The following is a 21,455-nucleotide window of genomic DNA, read 5'->3' on the forward strand; positions in this document are numbered from 1 at the left end:
GTATAAGTGTGAGATGTGGTGTGATATCACTAGTGAGGTATAAGTGTGAGATGTGGTGTGATATCACTAGTGAGGTGTAAGTGTGAGATGTGGTGTGATATCACTAGTGAGGTGTAAGTGTGAGATGTGGTGTGATATCACTAGTGATTTGTAAGTATGAGACGTAGTGTGATATCACTAGTGATTTGTAAGTATGAGACGTGGTGTAATATCACTAGTGAGGTGTAAGTATGAGATGTGGTATGATATCACTAGTGAGGTGTAAGTATGAGACGTGGTGTAATATCACTAGTGCGGTGTAAGTATGAGACGTGGTGTGATATCACTAATGAGGTGTAAGTATGACACGTGGTGTAATAATGAGATGTGGTGTAAGTATGAGATGTGGTGTGATATCACTAGTGTAGTGTAAGTATGAGACGTGGTGTGATATCACTAGTGAGGTGTAAGTATGAGACGTAGTGTGATATCACTAGTGAGGTGTAAGTATGAGACGTAGTGTGATATCACTAGTGAGGTGTAAGTATAAGACGTAGGGTGATATCACTAGTGAGGTGTAAGTATGAGACGTAGTGTGATTTCACTAGTGAGGTCTAAGTATGAGATGTGGTGTGATATCACTAGTGATTTGTAAGTAGGAGACGTGGTGTGATATCACTAGTGAGGTGTAAGTGTGAGATGTGGTGTGATATCACTAGTGAGGTATAAGTGTGAGATGTGGTGTGATATCACTAGTGAGGTGTAAGTGTGAGATGTGGTGTGATATCACTAGTGAGGTGTAAGTGTGAGATGTGGTGTGATATCACTAGTGAGGTGTAAGTGTGAGATGTGGTGTGATATCACTAGTGATTTGTAAGTATCAGACGTGGTGTAATATCACTAGTGAGGTGTAAGTATGAGATGTGGTATGATATCACTAGTGAGGTGTAAGTATGAGACGTGGTGTAAGTATGAGTTGTGGTATGATATCACTAGTGAGGTGTAAGTATGAGACGTGGTGTAATATCACTAGTGAGGTGTAAGTATGAGACGTGGTATGATATCACTAATGAGGTGTAAGTATGACACGTGGTGTAAAAATGAGATGTGGTGTAAGTATGAGATGTGGTATGATATCACTAGTGAGGTGTAAGTATGAGATGTGGTGTGATATCACTAGTGAGTTGTAAGTATAAGATGTGGTGTAAGTATGAGACATGGTGTGATATCACTAGTGATTTGTAAGTATGAGACGTGGTGTAATAATGAGATGTGGTGTAAGTATGCGATGTGGTATGATATCACTAGTGAGGTGTAAGTGAGTTGTGGTATGATATCACTAGTGAGGTGTAAGTATGAGACGTGGTGTAATATCACTAGTGAGGTGTAAGTATGAGACGTGGTATGATATCACTAATGAGGTGTAAGTATGACACGTGGTGTAAAAATGAGATGTGGTGTAAGTATGAGATGTGGTATGATATCACTAGTGAGGTGTAAGTATGAGATGTGGTGTGATATCACTAGTGAGTTGTAAGTATAAGATGTGGTGTAAGTATGAGACGTGGTGTAATATCACTAGTGTAGTGTAAGTATGAGATGTGGTATGATATCACTAGTGAGGTGTAAGTATGAGATGTGGTGTAATATCACTAGTGAGGTGTAAGTATGAGACGTGGTGTAATATCACTAGTGTAGTGTAAGTATGAGATGTGGTATGATATCACTAGTGAGGTGTAAGTATGAGATGTGGTGTAATATCACTAGTGAGGTGTAAGTATGAGATGTGGTGCAAGTATGAGATGTGGTGTGATATCAATAGTGAAGTGGTTAGAGTGAGATGTGGTGTGATATCACTAGTGAGGTGTAAGTATGAGATGTGGTGTGATATCACTAGTGAGGTGTAAGAGTGAGATGTGGTGTGATATCACTAGTGAGGTGTAAGAGTGAGATGTGGTGTGATATCACTAGTGAGGTGTAAGTGTGAGATGTGGTGTGATATCACTAGTGAGGTGTAAGTGTGAGATGTGGTGTGATATCACTAGTGAGGTATAAGTGTGAGATGTGGTGTGATATCACTAGTGAGGTGTAAGTGTGAGATGTGGTGTGATATCACTAGTGAGGTGTAAGTATGAGATGTGGTGTAAGTATGAGATGTGGTGTGATATCACTAGTGAGGTGTAAGAGTGAGATGTGGTGTAAGTATGAGATGTGGTGTGATATCACTAGTGAGGTGTAAGAGTGAGATGTGGTGTGATATCACTAATGAGGTGTACGTATGAGATGTGGTGTGATATCACTAGTGAGGTGTAAGAGTGAGATGTGGTGTGATATCACTAGTGAGGTGTAAGTATGAGATGTGGTGTGATATCACTAGTGAGGTGTAAGAGAGATGTGGTGCAATATCACTAGTGAGGTGTAAGTATGAGATGTGGTGTAAGTATGAGATGTGGTGTAAGTATGAGATGTGGTGTGATATCACTAGTGAGGTGTAAGAGAGATGTGGTGTAATATCACTAGTGAGGTGTAAGTATGAGATGTGGTGTAAGTATGAGATGTGGTGTGATATCACTAGTGAGGTGTAAGAGTGAGATGTGGTGTGATATCACTAGTGAGGTGTAAGTGTGAGATGTGGTGTGATATCACTAGTGAGGTGTAAGTGTGAGATGTGGTGTGATATCACTAGTGAGGTGTAAGTGTGAGATGTGGTGTGATATCACTAGTGAGGTATAAGTGTGAGATGTGGTGTGATATCACTAGTGAGGTATAAGTGTGAGATGTGGTGTGATATCACTAGTGAGGTGTAAGTGTGAGATGTGGTGTGATATCACTAGTGAGGTGTAAGTGTGAGATGTGGTGTGATATCACTAGTGATTTGTAAGTATGAGACGTAGTGTGATATCACTAGTGATTTGTAAGTATCAGACGTGGTGTAATATCACTAGTGAGGTGTAAGTATGAGATGTGGTATGATATCACTAGTGAGGTGTAAGTATGAGACGTGGTGTAATATCACTAGTGCGGTGTAAGTATGAGACGTGGTGTGATATCACTAATGAGGTGTAAGTATGACACGTGGTGTAATAATGAGATGTGGTGTAAGTATGAGATGTGGTGTGATATCACTAGTGTAGTGTAAGTATGAGACGTGGTGTGATATCACTAGTGAGGTGTAAGTATGAGACGTAGTGTGATATCACTAGTGAGGTGTAAGTATGAGACGTAGTGTGATATCACTAGTGAGGTGTAAGTATGAGACGTAGGGTGATATCACTAGTGAGGTGTAAGTATAAGACGTAGGGTGATATCACTAGTGAGGTGTAAGTATGAGACGTAGTGTGATTTCACTAGTGAGGTCTAAGTATGAGACGTGGTGTGATATCACTAGTGTAGTGTAAGTATGAGACGTGGTGTGATATCACTAGTGAGGTGTAAGTATGAGACGTGGTGTGATATCACTAGTGAGGTGTAAGTATGAGACGTAGTGTGATATCACTAGTGATTTGTAAGTAGGAGACGTGGTGTGATATCACTAGTGAGGTGTAAGTGTGAGATGTGGTGTGATATCACTAGTGAGGTATAAGTGTGAGATGTGGTGTGATATCACTAGTGAGGTGTAAGTGTGAGATGTGGTGTGATATCACTAGTGAGGTGTAAGTGTGAGATGTGGTGTGATATCACTAGTGATTTGTAAGTATCAGACGTGGTGTAATATCACTAGTGAGGTGTAAGTATGAGATGTGGTATGATATCACTAGTGAGGTGTAAGTATGAGACGTGGTGTAAGTATGAGTTGTGGTATGATATCACTAGTGAGGTGTAAGTATGAGACGTGGTGTAATATCACTAGTGAGGTGTAAGTATGAGACGTGGTATGATATCACTAATGAGGTGTAAGTATGACACGTGGTGTAAAAATGAGATGTGGTGTAAGTATGAGATGTGGTATGATATCACTAGTGAGGTGTAAGTATGAGATGTGGTGTGATATCACTAGTGAGTTGTAAGTATAAGATGTGGTGTAAGTATGAGACATGGTGTGATATCACTAGTGATTTGTAAGTATGAGACGTGGTGTAATAATGAGATGTGGTGTAAGTATGCGATGTGGTATGATATCACTAGTGAGGTGTAAGTGAGTTGTGGTATGATATCACTAGTGAGGTGTAAGTATGAGACGTGGTGTAATATCACTAGTGAGGTGTAAGTATGAGACGTGGTATGATATCACTAATGAGGTGTAAGTATGACACGTGGTGTAAAAATGAGATGTGGTGTAAGTATGAGATGTGGTATGATATCACTAGTGAGGTGTAAGTATGAGATGTGGTGTGATATCACTAGTGAGTTGTAAGTATAAGATGTGGTGTAAGTATGAGACGTGGTGTAATATCACTAGTGTAGTGTAAGTATGAGATGTGGTATGATATCACTAGTGAGGTGTAAGTATGAGATGTGGTGTAATATCACTAGTGAGGTGTAAGTATGAGACGTGGTGTAATATCACTAGTGTAGTGTAAGTATGAGATGTGGTATGATATCACTAGTGAGGTGTAAGTATGAGATGTGGTGTAATATCACTAGTGAGGTGTAAGTATGAGATGTGGTGCAAGTATGAGATGTGGTGTGATATCAATAGTGAAGTGGTTAGAGTGAGATGTGGTGTGATATCACTAGTGAGGTGTAAGTATGAGATGTGGTGTGATATCACTAGTGAGGTGTAAGAGTGAGATGTGGTGTGATATCACTAGTGAGGTGTAAGAGTGAGATGTGGTGTGATATCACTAGTGAGGTGTAAGTGTGAGATGTGGTGTGATATCACTAGTGAGGTGTAAGTGTGAGATGTGGTGTGATATCACTAGTGAGGTATAAGTGTGAGATGTGGTGTGATATCACTAGTGAGGTGTAAGTGTGAGATGTGGTGTGATATCACTAGTGAGGTGTAAGTATGAGATGTGGTGTAAGTATGAGATGTGGTGTGATATCACTAGTGAGGTGTAAGAGTGAGATGTGGTGTAAGTATGAGATGTGGTGTGATATCACTAGTGAGGTGTAAGAGTGAGATGTGGTGTGATATCACTAATGAGGTGTACGTATGAGATATGGTGTGATATCACTAGTGAGGTGTAAGAGTGAGATGTGGTGTGATATCACTAGTGAGGTGTAAGTATGAGATGTGGTGTGATATCACTAGTGAGGTGTAAGAGAGATGTGGTGCAATATCACTAGTGAGGTGTAAGTATGAGATGTGGTGTAAGTATGAGATGTGGTGTAAGTATGAGATGTGGTGTGATATCACTAGTGAGGTGTAAGAGAGATGTGGTGTAATATCACTAGTGAGGTGTAAGTATGAGATGTGGTGTAAGTATGAGATGTGGTGTGATATCACTAGTGAGGTGTAAGAGTGAGATGTGGTGTGATATCACTAGTGAGGTGTAAGTGTGAGATGTGGTGTGATATCACTAGTGAGGTATAAGTGTGAGATGTGGTGTGATATCACTAGTGAGGTGTAAGTGTGAGATGTGGTGTGATATCACTAGTGATTTGTAAGTATGAGACGTAGTGTGATATCACTAGTGATTTGTAAGTATGAGACGTGGTGTAATATCACTAGTGAGGTGTAAGTATGAGATGTGGTATGATATCACTAGTGAGGTGTAAGTATGAGACGAGGTGTAATATCACTAGTGCGGTGTAAGTATGAGACGTGGTGTGATATCACTAATGAGGTGTAAGTATGACACGTGGTGTAATAATGAGATGTGGTGTAAGTATGAGATGTGGTGTGATATCACTAGTGTAGTGTAAGTATGAGACGTGGTGTGATATCACTAGTGAGGTGTAAGTATGAGACGTAGTGTGATATCACTAGTGAGGTGTAAGTATGAGACGTAGTGTGATATCACTAGTGAGGTGTAAGTATGAGACGTAGGGTGATATCACTAGTGAGGTGTAAGTATAAGACGTAGGGTGATATCACTAGTGAGGTGTAAGTATGAGACGTAGTGTGATTTCACTAGTGAGGTCTAAGTATGAGATGTGGTGTGATATCACTAGTGATTTGTAAGTAGGAGACGTGGTGTGATATCACTAGTGAGGTGTAAGTGTGAGATGTGGTGTGATATCACTAGTGAGGTATAAGTGTGAGATGTGGTGTGATATCACTAGTGAGGTGTAAGTGTGAGATGTGGTGTGATATCACTAGTGAGGTGTAAGTGTGAGATGTGGTGTGATATCACTAGTGATTTGTAAGTATCAGACGTGGTGTAATATCACTAGTGAGGTGTAAGTATGAGATGTGGTATGATATCACTAGTGAGGTGTAAGTATGAGACGTGGTGTAAGTATGAGTTGTGGTATGATATCACTAGTGAGGTGTAAGTATGAGACGTGGTGTAATATCACTAGTGAGGTGTAAGTATGAGACGTGGTATGATATCACTAATGAGGTGTAAGTATGACACGTGGTGTAAAAATGAGATGTGGTGTAAGTATGAGATGTGGTATGATATCACTAGTGAGGTGTAAGTATGAGACATGGTGTGATATCACTAGTGATTTGTAAGTATGAGACGTGGTGTAATAATGAGATGTGGTGTAAGTATGCGATGTGGTATGATATCACTAGTGAGGTGTAAGTGAGTTGTGGTATGATATCACTAGTGAGGTGTAAGTATGAGACGTGGTGTAATATCACTAGTGAGGTGTAAGTATGAGACGTGGTATGATATCACTAATGAGGTGTAAGTATGACACGTGGTGTAAAAATGAGATGTGGTGTAAGTATGAGATGTGGTATGATATCACTAGTGAGGTGTAAGTATGAGATGTGGTGTGATATCACTAGTGAGTTGTAAGTATAAGATGTGGTGTAAGTATGAGACGTGGTGTAATATCACTAGTGTAGTGTAAGTATGAGATGTGGTATGATATCACTAGTGAGGTGTAAGTATGAGATGTGGTGTAATATCACTAGTGAGGTGTAAGTATGAGACGTGGTGTAATATCACTAGTGTAGTGTAAGTATGAGATGTGGTATGATATCACTAGTGAGGTGTAAGTATGAGATGTGGTGTAATATCACTAGTGAGGTGTAAGTATGAGATGTGGTGCAAGTATGAGATGTGGTGTGATATCAATAGTGAAGTGGTTAGAGTGAGATGTGGTGTGATATCACTAGTGAGGTGTAAGTATGAGATGTGGTGTGATATCACTAGTGAGGTGTAAGAGTGAGATGTGGTGTGATATCACTAGTGAGGTGTAAGAGTGAGATGTGGTGTGATATCACTAGTGAGGTGTAAGTGTGAGATGTGGTGTGATATCACTAGTGAGGTGTAAGTGTGAGATGTGGTGTGATATCACTAGTGAGGTGTAAGTGTGAGATGTGGTGTGATATCACTAGTGAGGTGTAAGTGTGAGATGTGGTGTGATATCACTAGTGAGGTGTAAGTATGAGATGTGGTGTAAGTATGAGATGTGGTGTGATATCACTAGTGAGGTGTAAGAGTGAGATGTGGTGTAAGTATGAGATGTGGTGTGATATCACTAGTGAGGTGTAAGAGTGAGATGTGGTGTGATATCACTAATGAGGTGTACGTATGAGATGTGGTGTGATATCACTAGTGAGGTGTAAGAGTGAGATGTGGTGTGATATCACTAGTGAGGTGTAAGTATGAGATGTGGTGTGATATCACTAGTGAGGTGTAAGTATGAGATGTGGTGTGATATCACTAGTGAGGTGTAAGTATGAGATGTGGTGTGATATCACTAGTGAGGTGTAAGAGAGATGTGGTGTGATATCACTAGTGAGGTGTAAGAGTGAGATGTGGTGTAAGTATGAGATGTGGTGTGATATCACTAGTGAGGTGTAAGAGTGAGATGTGGTGTGATATCACTAATGAGGTGTACGTATGAGATGTGGTGTGATATCACTAGTGAGGTGTAAGAGTGAGATGTGGTGTGATATCACTAATGAGGTGTAAGAGTGAGATGTGGTGTGATATCACTAGTGAGGTGTAAGTATGAGATGTGGTGTGATATCACTAGTGAGGTGTAAGTATGAGATGTGGTGTGATATCACTAGTGAGGTGTAAGAGAGATGTGGTGTAATATCACTAGTGAGGTGTAAGTATGAGATGTGGTGTAAGTATGGGATGTGGTGTGATATCACTAGTGAGGTGTAAGTATGAGATGTGGTGTGATATCACTAGTGAGGTGTAAGAGTGAGATGTGGTGTGATATCACTAGTGAGGTGTAAGAGTGAGATGTGGTGTGATATCACTAGTGAGGTGTAAGAGTGAGATGTGGTGTGATATCACTAGTGAGGTGTAAGTGAGATGTGGTGTGATATCACTAGTGAGGTGTAAGAGAGATGTGGTGTAATATCACTAGTGAGGTGTAAGTATGAGATGTGGTGTAAGTATGAGATGTGGTGTAAGTATGAGATGTGGTGTGATATCACTAGTGAGGTGTAAGAGAGATGTGGTGTAATATCACTAGTGAGGTGTAAGTATGAGATGTGGTGTAAGTATGAGATGTGGTGTGATATCACTAGTGAGGTGTAAGAGTGAGATGTGGTGTGATATCATTAGTGAGGTGTAAGAGTGAGATGTGGTGTGATATCACTAGTGAGGTGTAAGAGTAAGATGTGGTGTGATATCACTAGTGAGGTGTAAGTATGAGATGTGGTGTAAGTATGAGATGTGGTGTGATATCACTAGTGAGGTGTAAGTATGAGATGTGGTGTGATATCACTAGTGAGGTGTAAGAGTGAGATGTGGTGTGATATCACTAGTGAGGTGTAAGAGTGAGATGTGGTGTGATATCACTAGTGAGGTGTAAGAGTGAGATGTGGTGTGATATCACTAGTGAGGTGTAAGAGTGAGATGTGGTGTGATATCACTAGTGAGGTGTAAGAGTGAGATGTGGTGTGATATCACTAGTGAGGTGTAAGAGTGAGATGTGGTGTGATATCACTAGTGAGGTGTAAGAGTGAGATGTGGTGTGATATCACTAGTGAGGTGTACGTGTGGGAGATACAGTAGCACTGACAGTTGGTTAGTTGGAGGAAGTCCCGCAGGCAGCCTATCTTAGCAGTGACAGTAGTTAGACCCATTTGTATGGTGCACATACCTGTAGTGCATGCCTTGTGGCTTCTATGCAATCTGTGTGTGTCTTATACAGATGAAGATACTGTGAGAAACTCTGGAATCCAGAGCCGGCCAGGTTGTGTTCAAGAGAAATGAGGAGAGACCTGAAAGAATACTCAGAATTAATTTCATTATTCTAGATTAACGCTGTTTTAATTGCATTTAATCTCTGATAACATGGAACATGGTATGCTATTCCGAAAAAAAATGCAGAGTAAGACATTGTAAGAAATACAGAATATAACATAGGATAAGCACAGAGTGTGGTAATAACAGGCTAGGTGCCGCTGGCTGTCCATCAGTGGAAGCCTAAGAATGTAGGATAGGATATGCACAGAGCGTGGTAATAACAGGCTAGGTGCCGCTGGCTGTCCGTCTGTGGAAGCCTAAGAATGTAGGATAGGATATGTATAGAGCGTGGTGGTAATAACAGGCTAGGTGCCGCTGGCTGTCCATCTGTGGAAGCCTAAGAATGTAGGATAGGATATGTATAGAGCGTGGTAATAACAGGCTAGGTGCCGCTGGCTGTCCATCAGTGGAAGCCTAAGAATGTAGGATAGGATATGCACAGAGCGTGGTAATAACAGGCTAGGTGCCGCTGGCTGTCCATCTGTGGAAGCCTAAGAATGTAGGATAGGATATGCATAGAGCGTGGTGGTAATAACAGGCTAGGTGCAGCTGGCTGTCCATCTGTGGAAGCCTAAGAATGTAGGATAGAATATGCATAGAGTGTGGTAATAACAGGCTAGGTGCCGCTGGCTGTCCATCTGTGGAAGCCTAAGAATGTAGGATAGGATATGCATAGAGCGTGGTGGTAATAACAGGCTAGGTGCCGCTGGCTGTCCGTCTGTGGAAGCCTAAGAATGTAGGATAGGATATGCATAGACCGTGGTGGTAATAACAGGCTAGGTGCCGCTGGCTGTCAGTCTGTGGAAGCCTAAGAATGTAGGATAGGATATGCATAGACCGTGGTGGTAATAACAGGCTAGGTGCCGCTGGCTGTCCGTCTGTGGAAGCCTAAGAATGTAGGATAGGATATGTATAGAGCGTGGTGGTAATAACAGGCTAGGTGCCGCTGGCTGTCCCGTCTGTGGAAGCCTAAGAATGTAGGATAGGATATGTATAGAGCGTGGTAATAACAGGCTAGGTGCCGCTGGCTGTCCGTCTGTGGAAGCCTAAGAATGTAGGATAGGATATGTATAGAGCGTGGTGGTAATAACAGGCTAGGTGCCGCTGGCTGTCCATCTGTGGAAGCCTAAGAATGTAGGATAGGATATGTATAGAGCGTGGTAATAACAGGCTAGGTGCCGCTGGCTGTCCATCAGTGGAAGCCTAAGAATGTAGGATAGGATATGCACAGAGCGTGGTAATAACAGGCTAGGTGCCGCTGGCTGTCCATCTGTGGAAGCCTAAGAATGTAGGATAGGATATGCATAGAGCGTGGTGGTAATAACAGGCTAGGTGCAGCTGGCTGTCCATCTGTGGAAGCCTAAGAATGTAGGATAGAATATGCATAGAGTGTGGTAATAACAGGCTAGGTGCCGCTGGCTGTCCATCTGTGGAAGCCTAAGAATGTAGGATAGGATATGCATAGAGCGTGGTGGTAATAACAGGCTAGGTGCCGCTGGCTGTCCGTCTGTGGAAGCCTAAGAATGTAGGATAGGATATGCATAGACCGTGGTGGTAATAACAGGCTAGGTGCCGCTGGCTGTCCGTCTGTGGAAGCCTAAGAATGTAGGATAGGATATGTATAAAGCGTGGTGGTAATAACAGGCTAGGTGCCGCTGGCTGTCCGTCTGTGGAAGCCTAAGAATGTAGGATAGGATATGTATAGAGCGTGGTGGTAATAACAGGCTAGGTGCCGCTGGCTGTCCGTCTGTGGAAGCCTAAGAATGTAGGATAGGATATGCATAGAGCGTGGTAATAATAGGCTAGGTGCCGCTGGCTGTCCGTCTGTGGAAGCCTAAGAATGTAGGATAGGATATGTATAGAGCGTGGTGGTAATAACAGGCTAGGTGCCGCTGGCTGTCCCGTCTGTGGAAGCCTAAGAATGTAGGATAGGATATGTATAGAGCGTGGTAATAATAGGCTAGGTGCCGCTGGCTGTCCGTCTGTGGAAGCCTAAGAATGTAGGATAGGATATGCATAGAGCGTGGTAATAATAGGCTAGGTGCCGCTGGCTGTCCGTCTGTGGAAGCCTAAGAATGTAGGATAGGATATGTATAGAGCGTGGTGGTAATAACAGGCTAGGTGCCGCTGGCTGTCCATCTGTGGAAGCCTAAGAATGTAGGATAGGATATGCATAGAGCGTGGTAATAATAGGCTAGGTGCCGCTGGCTGTCCGTCTGTGGAAGCCTAAGAATGTAGAATAGGATATGCATAGAGCGTGGTAATAACAGGCTAGGTGCCGCTGGCTGTCCGTCTGTGGAAGCCTAAGAATGTAGGATAGGATATGTATAGAGCGTGGTGGTAATAACAGGCTAGGTGCCGCTGGCTGTCCCGTCTGTGGAAGCCTAAGAATGTAGGATAGGATATGTATAGAGCGTGGTGGTAATAACAGGCTAGGTGCCGCTGGCTGTCCCGTCTGTGGAAGCCTAAGAATGTAGGATAGGATATGTATAGAGCGTGGTAATAATAGGCTAGGTGCCGCTGGCTGTCCGTCTGTGGAAGCCTAAGAATGTAGGATAGGATATGTATAGAGCGTGGTGGTAATAACAGGCTAGGTGCCGCTGGCTGTCCCGTCTGTGGAAGCCTAAGAATGTAGGATAGGATATGTATAGAGCGTGGTAATAATAGGCTAGGTGCCGCTGGCTGTCCGTCTGTGGAAGCCTAAGAATGTAGGATAGGATATGCATAGAGCGTGGTAATAGGCTAGGTGCCGCTGGCTGTCCGTCTGTGGAAGCCTAAGAATGTAGGATAGGATATGTATAGAGCGTGGTGGTAATAACAGGCTAGGTGCCGCTGGCTGTCCATCTGTGGAAGCCTAAGAATGTAGGATAGGATATGCATAGAGCGTGGTAATAATAGGCTAGGTGCCGCTGGCTGTCCGTCTGTGGAAGCCTAAGAATGTAGGATAGGATATGCATAGAGCGTGGTAATAACAGGCTAGGTGCCGCTGGTTGTCCATCTGTGGAAGCCTAAGAATGTAGGATAGGATATGTATAGAGCGTGGTGGTAATAACAGGCTAGGTGCCGCTGGCTGTCCATCTGTGGAAGCCTAAGAATGTAGGATAGGATATGTATAGAGCGTGGTAATAACAGGCTAGGTGCCGCTGGCTGTCCATCTGTGGAAGCCTAAGAATGTAGGATAGGATATGTATAGAGCGTGGTGGTAATAACAGGCTAGGTGCCGCTGGCTGTCAGTCTGTGGAAGCCTAAGAATGTAGGATAGGATATGCATAGACCGTGGTGGTAATAACAGGCTAGGTGCCGCTGGCTGTCCATCTGTGGAAGCCTAAGAATGTAGGATAGGATATGTATAGAGCGTGGTGGTAATAACAGGCTAGGTGCCGCTGGCTGTCCGTCTGTGGAAGCCTAAGAATGTAGGATAGGATATGCATAGACCGTGGTGGTAATAACAGGCTAGGTGCCGCTGGCTGTCCATCTGTGGAAGCCTAAGAATGTAGGATAGGATATGTATAGAGCGTGGTGGTAATAACAGGCTAGGTGCCGCTGGCTGTCCATCTGTGGAAGCCTAAGAATGTAGGATAGGATATGTATAGAGCGTGGTAATAACAGGCTAGGTGCCGCTGGCTGTCCATCTGTGGAAGCCTAAGAATGTAGGATAGGATATGCATAGAGCGTGGTGGTAATAACAGGCTAGGTGCCGCTGGCTGTCCATCTGTGGAAGCCTAAGAATGTAGGATAGGATATGTATAGAGCGTGGTGGTAATAACAGGCTAGGTGCCGCTGGCTGTCCATCTGTGGAAGCCTAAGAATGTAGGATAGGATATGCATAGACCGTGGTGGTAATAACAGGCTAGGTGCCGCTGGCTGTCCATCTGTGGAAGCCTAAGAATGTAGGATAGGATATGCATAGAGCGTGGTGGTAATAACAGGCTAGGTGCCGCTGGCTGTCCATCTGTGGAAGCCTAAGAATGTAGGATAGGATATGTATAGAGCGTGGTGGTAATAACAGGCTAGGTGCCGCTGGCTGTCCATCTGTGGAAGCCTAAGAATGTAGGATAGGATATGCATAGAGCGTGGTGGTAATAACAGGCTAGGTGCCGCTGGCTGTCCATCTGTGGAAGCCTAAGAATGTAGGATAGGATATGCATAGAGCGTGGTGGTAATAACAGGCTAGGTGCCGCTGGCTGTCCATCTGTGGAAGCCTAAGAATGTAGGATAGGATATGCATAGAGCGTGGTGGTAATAACAGGCTAGGTGCCGCTGGCTGTCCATCTGTGGAAGCCTAAGAATGTAGGATAGGATATGTATAGAGCGTGGTGGTAATAACAGGCTAGGTGCCGCTGGCTGTCCGTCTGTGGAAGCCTAAGAATGTAGGATAGGATATGCATAGAGCGTGGTGGTAATAACAGGCTAGGTGCCGCTGGCTGTCCATCTGTGGAAGCCTAAGAATGTAGGATAGGATATGCATAGAGCGTGGTGGTAATAACAGGCTAGGTGCCGCTGGCTGTCCGTCTGTGGAAGCCTAAGAATGTAGGATAGGATATGCATAGACCGTGGTGGTAATAACAGGCTAGGTGCCGCTGGCTGTCAGTCTGTGGAAGCCTAAGAATGTAGGATAGGATATGCATAGACCGTGGTGGTAATAACAGGCTAGGTGCCGCTGGCTGTCCGTCTGTGGAAGCCTAAGAATGTAGGATAGGATATGTATAAAGCGTGGTGGTAATAACAGGCTAGGTGCCGCTGGCTGTCCGTCTGTGGAAGCCTAAGAATGTAGGATAGGATATGTATAGAGCGTGGTGGTAATAACAGGCTAGGTGCCGCTGGCTGTCCCGTCTGTGGAAGCCTAAGAATGTAGGATAGGATATGTATAGAGCGTGGTGGTAATAACAGGCTAGGTGCCGCTGGCTGTCCCGTCTGTGGAAGCCTAAGAATGTAGGATAGGATATGTATAGAGCGTGGTAATAATAGGCTAGGTGCCGCTGGCTGTGCGTCTGTGGAAGCCTAAGAATGTAGGATAGGATATGCATAGAGCGTGGTGGTAATAACAGGCTAGGTGCCGCTGGCTGTCACGTCTGTGGAAGCCTAAGAATGTAGGATAGGATATGTATAGAGCGTGGTAATAATAGGCTAGGTGCCGCTGGCTGTCCGTCTGTGGAAGCCTAAGAATGTAGGATAGGATATGCATAGAGCGTGGTAATAATAGGCTAGGTGCCGCTGGCTGTCCGTCTGTGGAAGCCTAAGAATGTAGGATAGGATATGTATAGAGCGTGGTGGTAATAACAGGCTAGGTGCCGCTGGCTGTCCATCTGTGGAAGCCTAAGAATGTAGGATAGGATATGTATAGAGCGTGGTAATAACAGGCTAGGTGCCGCTGGCTGTCCATCTGTGGAAGCCTAAGAATGTAGGATAGGATATGCATAGAGCGTGGTGGTAATAACAGGCTAGGTGCCGCTGGCTGTCCATCTGTGGAAGCCTAAGAATGTAGGATAGGATATGTATAGAGCGTGGTGGTAATAACAGGCTAGGTGCCGCTGGCTGTCCATCTGTGGAAGCCTAAGAATGTAGGATAGGATATGCATAGACCGTGGTGGTAATAACAGGCTAGGTGCCGCTGGCTGTCCATCTGTGGAAGCCTAAGAATGTAGGATAGGATATGCATAGAGCGTGGTGGTAATAACAGGCTAGGTGCCGCTGGCTGTCCATCTGTGGAAGCCTAAGAATGTAGGATAGGATATGTATAGAGCGTGGTGGTAATAACAGGCTAGGTGCCGCTGGCTGTCCATCTGTGGAAGCCTAAGAATGTAGGATAGGATATGCATAGAGCGTGGTGGTAATAACAGGCTAGGTGCCGCTGGCTGTCCATCTGTGGAAGCCTAAGAATGTAGGATAGGATATGCATAGAGCGTGGTGGTAATAACAGGCTAGGTGCCGCTGGCTGTCCATCTGTGGAAGCCTAAGAATGTAGGATAGGATATGTATAGAGCGTGGTGGTAATAACAGGCTAGGTGCCGCTGGCTGTCCATCTGTGGAAGCCTAAGAATGTAGGATAGGATATGTATAGAGCGTGGTGGTAATAACAGGCTAGGTGCCGCTATTGGGAATAATGATGTTAGCACAACACTGCACAGTTACATGTAGTAGGTCTCAGTCTAAAAGCGCGTACACACTAGAAGTTTTTTTTTTAAAAACGATACACAACAATTTGGTTTAATAGTCTAGTGTGTACGCACTATATAGTTAACGATGCGCGCTCCCGCGGATCGTTAACGATATCCCAAGTCGCTTGTACTTGTAGTAGATAGCAATGCCATGCTGCCAAATGCAGCATGCACCCCACCACGTCATCGTTGCCGGCATCAGCAAGTGTGTATGCACTTAGCGATGTCGGCACCCCCTGTTGGGTCCCGCCGCTGACGATATCGTTGGGTACACACATTGTTGCTAAAGACGAATCTCCTCATAACACCTCTACACTTAGAGTTGCGGAACAGGCAGAGAAGGGGCTGGCTAACGTAGCCCAATTTACTAAGTACGTATGTGGTGGGGGAGCAGCTGTATACTGTATATACATCTATGCAAGTGTATCTTCAATTGCAGCTGCGTCTCCCAGTGATGCAAAAATGAGAGTTACAGTAAGAACTTATCTTGGTTAACTCTCTTTCTTCGAAGTCCACAGGGAAAGCTTGGGGTGTAAGTTGGATCTGGATCCCGGGCACCACGCAGTTAAAGCTTTGCTCCCAGGATGCACTGGTCCATCATCCCTATACCCCACTCCCGAGCCAGAGGCACCTCAGTTTGTAAGTAGCAAAGGCCGGAGGAAGAAAAAGAGAGGAGACTGGAACACTCAAGAAATCACACTCAGAGAAGGAGACGGGAAACCGATGACCAGCCACATAGCCCGTATGAAGCCAGGTGCGTCAGGGCGGGCGCCCTGTGGACTTCGAAGAAAGAGTTAGCAAAAGGTAAGTTCTTACCATAACTCATTTTCTTCTTCAGGGTGCATAGGCTTCACAGAGAGACCTTGGGGATGTCCCAAAGCAGTCCTTTTAAGGGTGGGGAGAATCCGGCGCCCAAAAGGAAGCATCCTGAGAGGCAAAGGTATCAAATGCATAGAACCTTAGAAAGGTCTGGATAGAAGACCACGTGGCCGCCTTACAAAGCTGAACAGCCGAGGCGCCACGGCAGGCTACCCACGAGGGGCCCACAGACCGAGTAGAATGAGCAGTAACAGAAGCCGGAACAGGCAAGCCTGCCTGTGTGTAGGCCTCAGAGTCATACGAAGCCAACTGGGCAATATTTGTTTATTGGCCGGCCATCCTTTCTTGTGAAATCTAAATAGCACAAATAAGGAATCTGATTTCCGAAGGGAACTGGTCCGGTCTACATAAATCCAGAGAGAGCACGGACCACATCCAATGAGGCCTCACCTGCCAAGAGGTCAGGCAACTGAAATGCCGGTACAATAATTTCCTGGTTAATATGGAATTTAGAAACCACTTTAGGAAGAAACTCAGAGCGAGTGCGAAGCACAGCCCTGTCCAGATGAAATATCAGAAAAGGAGGACGACGACAGGAGAGCACCCCCAATTCTGACACCCTGCTGGCAGAAGCAATAGACAGGAGAAAGAGTATTGGCTGTTAACCACTTGAGATCCACCGAATCTAGTGGTTCAAACGGAGGACCTGGAGGGACTGAAGAACAACCGCCAAATCCCAAGGAGCCACTGGGGGAACAAAGGCAAGTTGAATCCTGATAACACCTTGTAGAAAGGTGCGGATACCCGGAATCGGAGCTATCCTTCATTTTAACCACACTGACAGCGCAGAGACATGTACTTTCAACGAGGCCAGTCTTAGGCCTAGGTCCAACCCAGATTGAAGGAATGCCAGTATTCTGGAAAAACATATTTCCAGTGGTGTCACTCAAGGGAGTATGACCCACAGGTGTTTTGTATGCCATACTCTGTGGTATATCCTGGCCGAAGCCGGTTTACGAGCTCTACGTATCGTGTTTATGACAGAGAAAGAGAATCCATTAGACCTTAGGAGGGATGTCTCAAGAGCCACGCCGTCAAAGACAGACGCTCCAGGTAAAGGCAAGGACCTTGAGACAAGAAGACCAGACGTTGAGGCAATAGGAACGGAGTGTCAATGGAGAGACTCCGTAGATTTGAGTACAAATGATGCCTGGGCCAAGCTGGAGCCAGCAGCAGGACCGTGCCTCAGTCTTGCTTGAACTTCCGAAGAACCCAAGGAAGCAGGGATAACGGAGGAAATAGGTACGCAAACTAGAAGGTCCACTGTACTGACAGAGCGTCCACCAAGCTTGCTTTTGGCATCTCTTGTCCTGGACCCGTACACCTCTGGGAGGCCCCATTTGTCCACTAGGAGCTGAAACACCTCTTGGTGAAGAGACCATTCCCCTGGATGCATGTCGTGACGGCTGAGGAAGTCCGCTTCCCAATTGAGAACTCCCGGAATGAACACTGCAGAAATGGCCGGGAGGTGACACTCTGCCCATGTCAGAATGCGTGACACTTCTGTCATTGCTGCCCGACTCAGAGTGCTTCCTTGATGGTTGAGGTAAGGCCACTGTGAAAGGAGTGAGGACTGGTCACCGCGCCCCAGCCCCAGAGACTGGCGTCCATTAGATTACCCAATCTGGCATCCAAAAGGGATGACCCTTGGTGAGACGAGCTGTTTGTAGCCACCAAGACAGAGACAGATGCACCTCCGGAGAAAGCACCAGCTTCTGAGTTCTGATCCGGTGGTGTAATCCGTTCCACCTGGAGAGGATCAGCCCCTGCAGGGATATTGAATGGAACTGAGCATAGTCCACCATGTCGAATGCTGACACCATTGATCCTAGAACTTGCATCGCCAAGTGTACTGACACCCGGCGACTGTGGAGGCAACTGCGCTCTCGCTGTTGTAGGGTGGAGGAATCTTCTCTGGAGTTAGATTTTTTTGCTGATGAGAATCCAGGAAAGCTCCCAAGTGAACCATCCTCTGTGAGGGAATTAGGGAGGACTTTTTCCAATTGATCAACCCCCTGTGCGCTTGTAGACAAGCGATCGTCAGGTGCAGGTGTTGCTGAAGTACCTACAGAGAACCAGCCAACAAAAGGAGGTCATCCAGGTATGGCAGGAGTCATATACCCTGACTCCGAAGATGGGCTGCCATTACAGCCATAATTTTGGTAAAGACCCTTGGAGCCGTGGATAGGACAAAGGGCAGCGCCCGAAACTGGAAGTGTTGTTGCCGAATAGCAAACCGCAGATAACACTGGTGAGAAGGCGCTATGGGGATATGGAGGTATGCATCCTGAAATTCCAGGGACACCATGTAATACCCAGGTTCCATAGATAATATGATGGATCGTAAAGTTTCCATTCTGAACCTGGGCACCCTGAGGAACTTGTTCAGAGATTTGACGTTGAGGATAGGCCGATGAGACCCATTCGGCTTTTGAACCAGAAACAGTAGAAAAGTAGCCAGTTAATCTTTGAGATAGTGGAACTGGCACAATTTCCCCTGCTTTCAGCAAGGACTCTTTGGCTTCCTGGATCTGCAAGGCCTTGTTCTTGTCGGAAGGAGGGCTCGTGCAGAAAAACTGGTGGGGAGGTCTTAGGCGGAATGAGAGAACGTACCCCTGAGAAACCACTATTTTTAACCAAGCATCCTTGGTGGTTTGACACCAGAACTGGACGAACTGAAGAAGTCGGCCTCCCACTCTGGGATACCCCAGAGCTAAGCCCATCCCATCAGACTGAGTGTTTATCCTCTGACTTGGAAGCAGGGCGTCTTGCGCTCCAGACCTGTTTCTTAAGGTGCCTAACCACTAGATAATTAAAAAGAGCAATTGAACGATAAATATATCAATCGATAATCGTTTTAAAAATTGGTCATTTAGACATCTATCATCGAGCAAACATGCTGATCAACCTGACGATAACGTCAGGTTCAGCATGTATGCAGATGATTGATTGTGCCTATACTGAACGACTGCTCTTTCGGTGTGGGCACATCAGACTGTCAAACGACTGCATGATTACAATGTTGTAATCATGCAATCTTTTACCTGTCTTCTAGTGGAAAGGCACTTTTCGGCTTGGTGGTTGTTTTGGTGACTGATTGTCTAGGGAACGACTATCCTTTGGGCTTTCCTTGAGGACGAAAGGACCGAAAGGAAGAGGTTCTAGCCTTGGAAGGTGCAGAAGCTGATGGCAGAAATGCTGATTTAGATTTTGCCAGTCTCTACTATTTTGTCTAGGTCAAACAAAATCTCCCCATTGTAAGGTAAGGCCTCCAGGCCCTTTTTAGAGTCAGCATCCGCCCTCCAGGAACGTAGCCACAGAGAGCGTTGAGCAGGCACTGCCGTGGCCGAGACTCTGTAGGTCAGCAGACTGGCATCCAAAGAAGCCTCACCAATATAAGCAGCCGCATTTCTAATGTGGTTCACCAACGACCTCTGAGTCTCAGGAGTCTCCTCAGGTAAAATGTCCTCAAGAACATTTGCCCAACCTTCTATTGCCTTAGCCACCCACGAGATGTGAGGTTCTGGCTTTGTTGTGGACGCGGGGTGGTAATAGGAGCAGACACAGAAGCAGATTTAAAAATAAACATGGAGTTTTTAATGAGTGGCTTAACAGACATGAATGTGGCAAAACAGAAAGTCCGGGTTTAGCACTAAAGTGCACTTGGGAACTGTAGTGATGCAATGGGAAGAAATCCAGAAAGGCAGTCCAGTATTCCAGGTTTTGTGAGGCTGAAATTAATTACAGGCTGAGGTGAATTGCAGGCTGAGGTGAATTGCAGGCTGAGGTGAATTGCAGGCTGAGGTGATAATGTCCAGAGGAAATGTAGGTGGAGGCAAGGTGCAGGGTGAACAGCAGACTCAGGTACTCAGGCAAGGGGAAGGTAATGAAGGATGCAGGGTACTCTAGCGGGCTTGGAGCAGACAAGCAGGTAGCGTATCACAGGAAAACAGGTGGTGAGCACAGGGAACTCTCTCTCAGCTAAGCTGAGAAACACGTTGCACTGGCAATGAAGTGTGGCTCTGGACCTCCCTAAATACCAAGTGACGTACTGTGACTGGCCAGAGAGCACGTGACACACCAAGACAGGACGGCTGAATCACATGGCCGGAGGCAAGATGGCGGTGCCCATGCCGAACGGAAGCACCACCAGGCTTCACCAGCCCAGAGTGACAAAATGCCCGCACAGAACCACGCAGCCAATGCCCCTCGCCAAACACCAGCACCACCGCCAGACGCCGCCGCCACAGTGACCTCATAGGTATTACCCGACGACCACTATGCCGAGAAACTCTGGACGGACGGGAAACCGCTCCTGAGAGAGAGTAAATCGATTTCAGGCACGTCTCCACCTTCCTATCCGTAGCATCCAACTTTTTACAGTGCCCCTCAAGGAATGGATAACATGAGGCAAAATGCTTTTGCGGCTGAAACCTCTTACCAGGTGCTTGCCAAGCCTCCGCCATATGGTCTACCAGCTGGTCAGAGAGTAAAAACTGCCGAAGTCATCTTTACCTGTTTAAACTGAGGGTATTTGTATTTAGGGGCAGGAACGTCATCCTCTATATCTAGTATGGATTGGACGGCCCGCAACAAAGCCGGAACATTAATACTTGATTTAGGCTCCACCCCTTGTAATGGGGAATCAGAAGATGATGGGGAAGTGGATGATGCGTCTGATTCTGTGCCTGATAGTGTAGGCTGGATTGACAATACAGGGCGTTTAGATGCCTTCTTAGGTCTTTCATTCTGCAACATGGTCTGAAAGGTCGTAGAGGAAGCTGCCAAACTCTGCACTGAACAAGATAAAACATCCACCCAAGGCGGCTGTACAGCTTGTGTTAGTCCCTGGAAGAGAACGACAGACTGTTGTGGTACCGAAGGGGATTGCATATAATGCGGTAATCCCTGGTAGGGAGTGACAGACTGTGGTACAGGAGTAGACTGCAAACATTGCGGGATACACTGAGAGGGAAGACTGGTTTGTTGAGGTAACCCCATATGGGGTAACACAGTCGGGACTGCTAGGTGACCAGCAATAGAGGCCAGGACCTGAGAAAAAACAGCCCAAGGGGGATCCTGTCCCGTTGTTGGGGGGTTAGAGGGGCCAGGCAACTGATAGCACCTCACACATAACCCATCCTGAATTAAATTCTCCTTA

The 21,455-nt window shown here is 45.5% G+C and overlaps 1 protein-coding gene across 1 annotated transcript in view; it reads right to left on the reverse strand.

The window, feature by feature from the left end:
- ARHGEF39 (Rho guanine nucleotide exchange factor 39) overlaps positions 1-21,455 on the reverse strand; it is a gene marked incomplete at its 3' end in the record, with an annotated part of 236,846 nt that overhangs the window by 158,535 nt on the left and 56,856 nt on the right. The window contains exon 4 of the mRNA XM_088462882.1: positions 9,112-9,232. Within this exon, the coding sequence (XP_088319008.1) occupies positions 9,112-9,232 (121 nt within the window). The remainder of the gene's footprint in view (positions 1-9,111; positions 9,233-21,455) is intronic.

Source organism: Taudactylus pleione, unplaced genomic scaffold (assembly GCF_031769625.1).
Source record: "Taudactylus pleione unplaced genomic scaffold, aTauple2 ptg001283l, whole genome shotgun sequence".
NCBI lineage: Eukaryota > Metazoa > Chordata > Amphibia > Anura > Myobatrachidae > Taudactylus > Taudactylus pleione.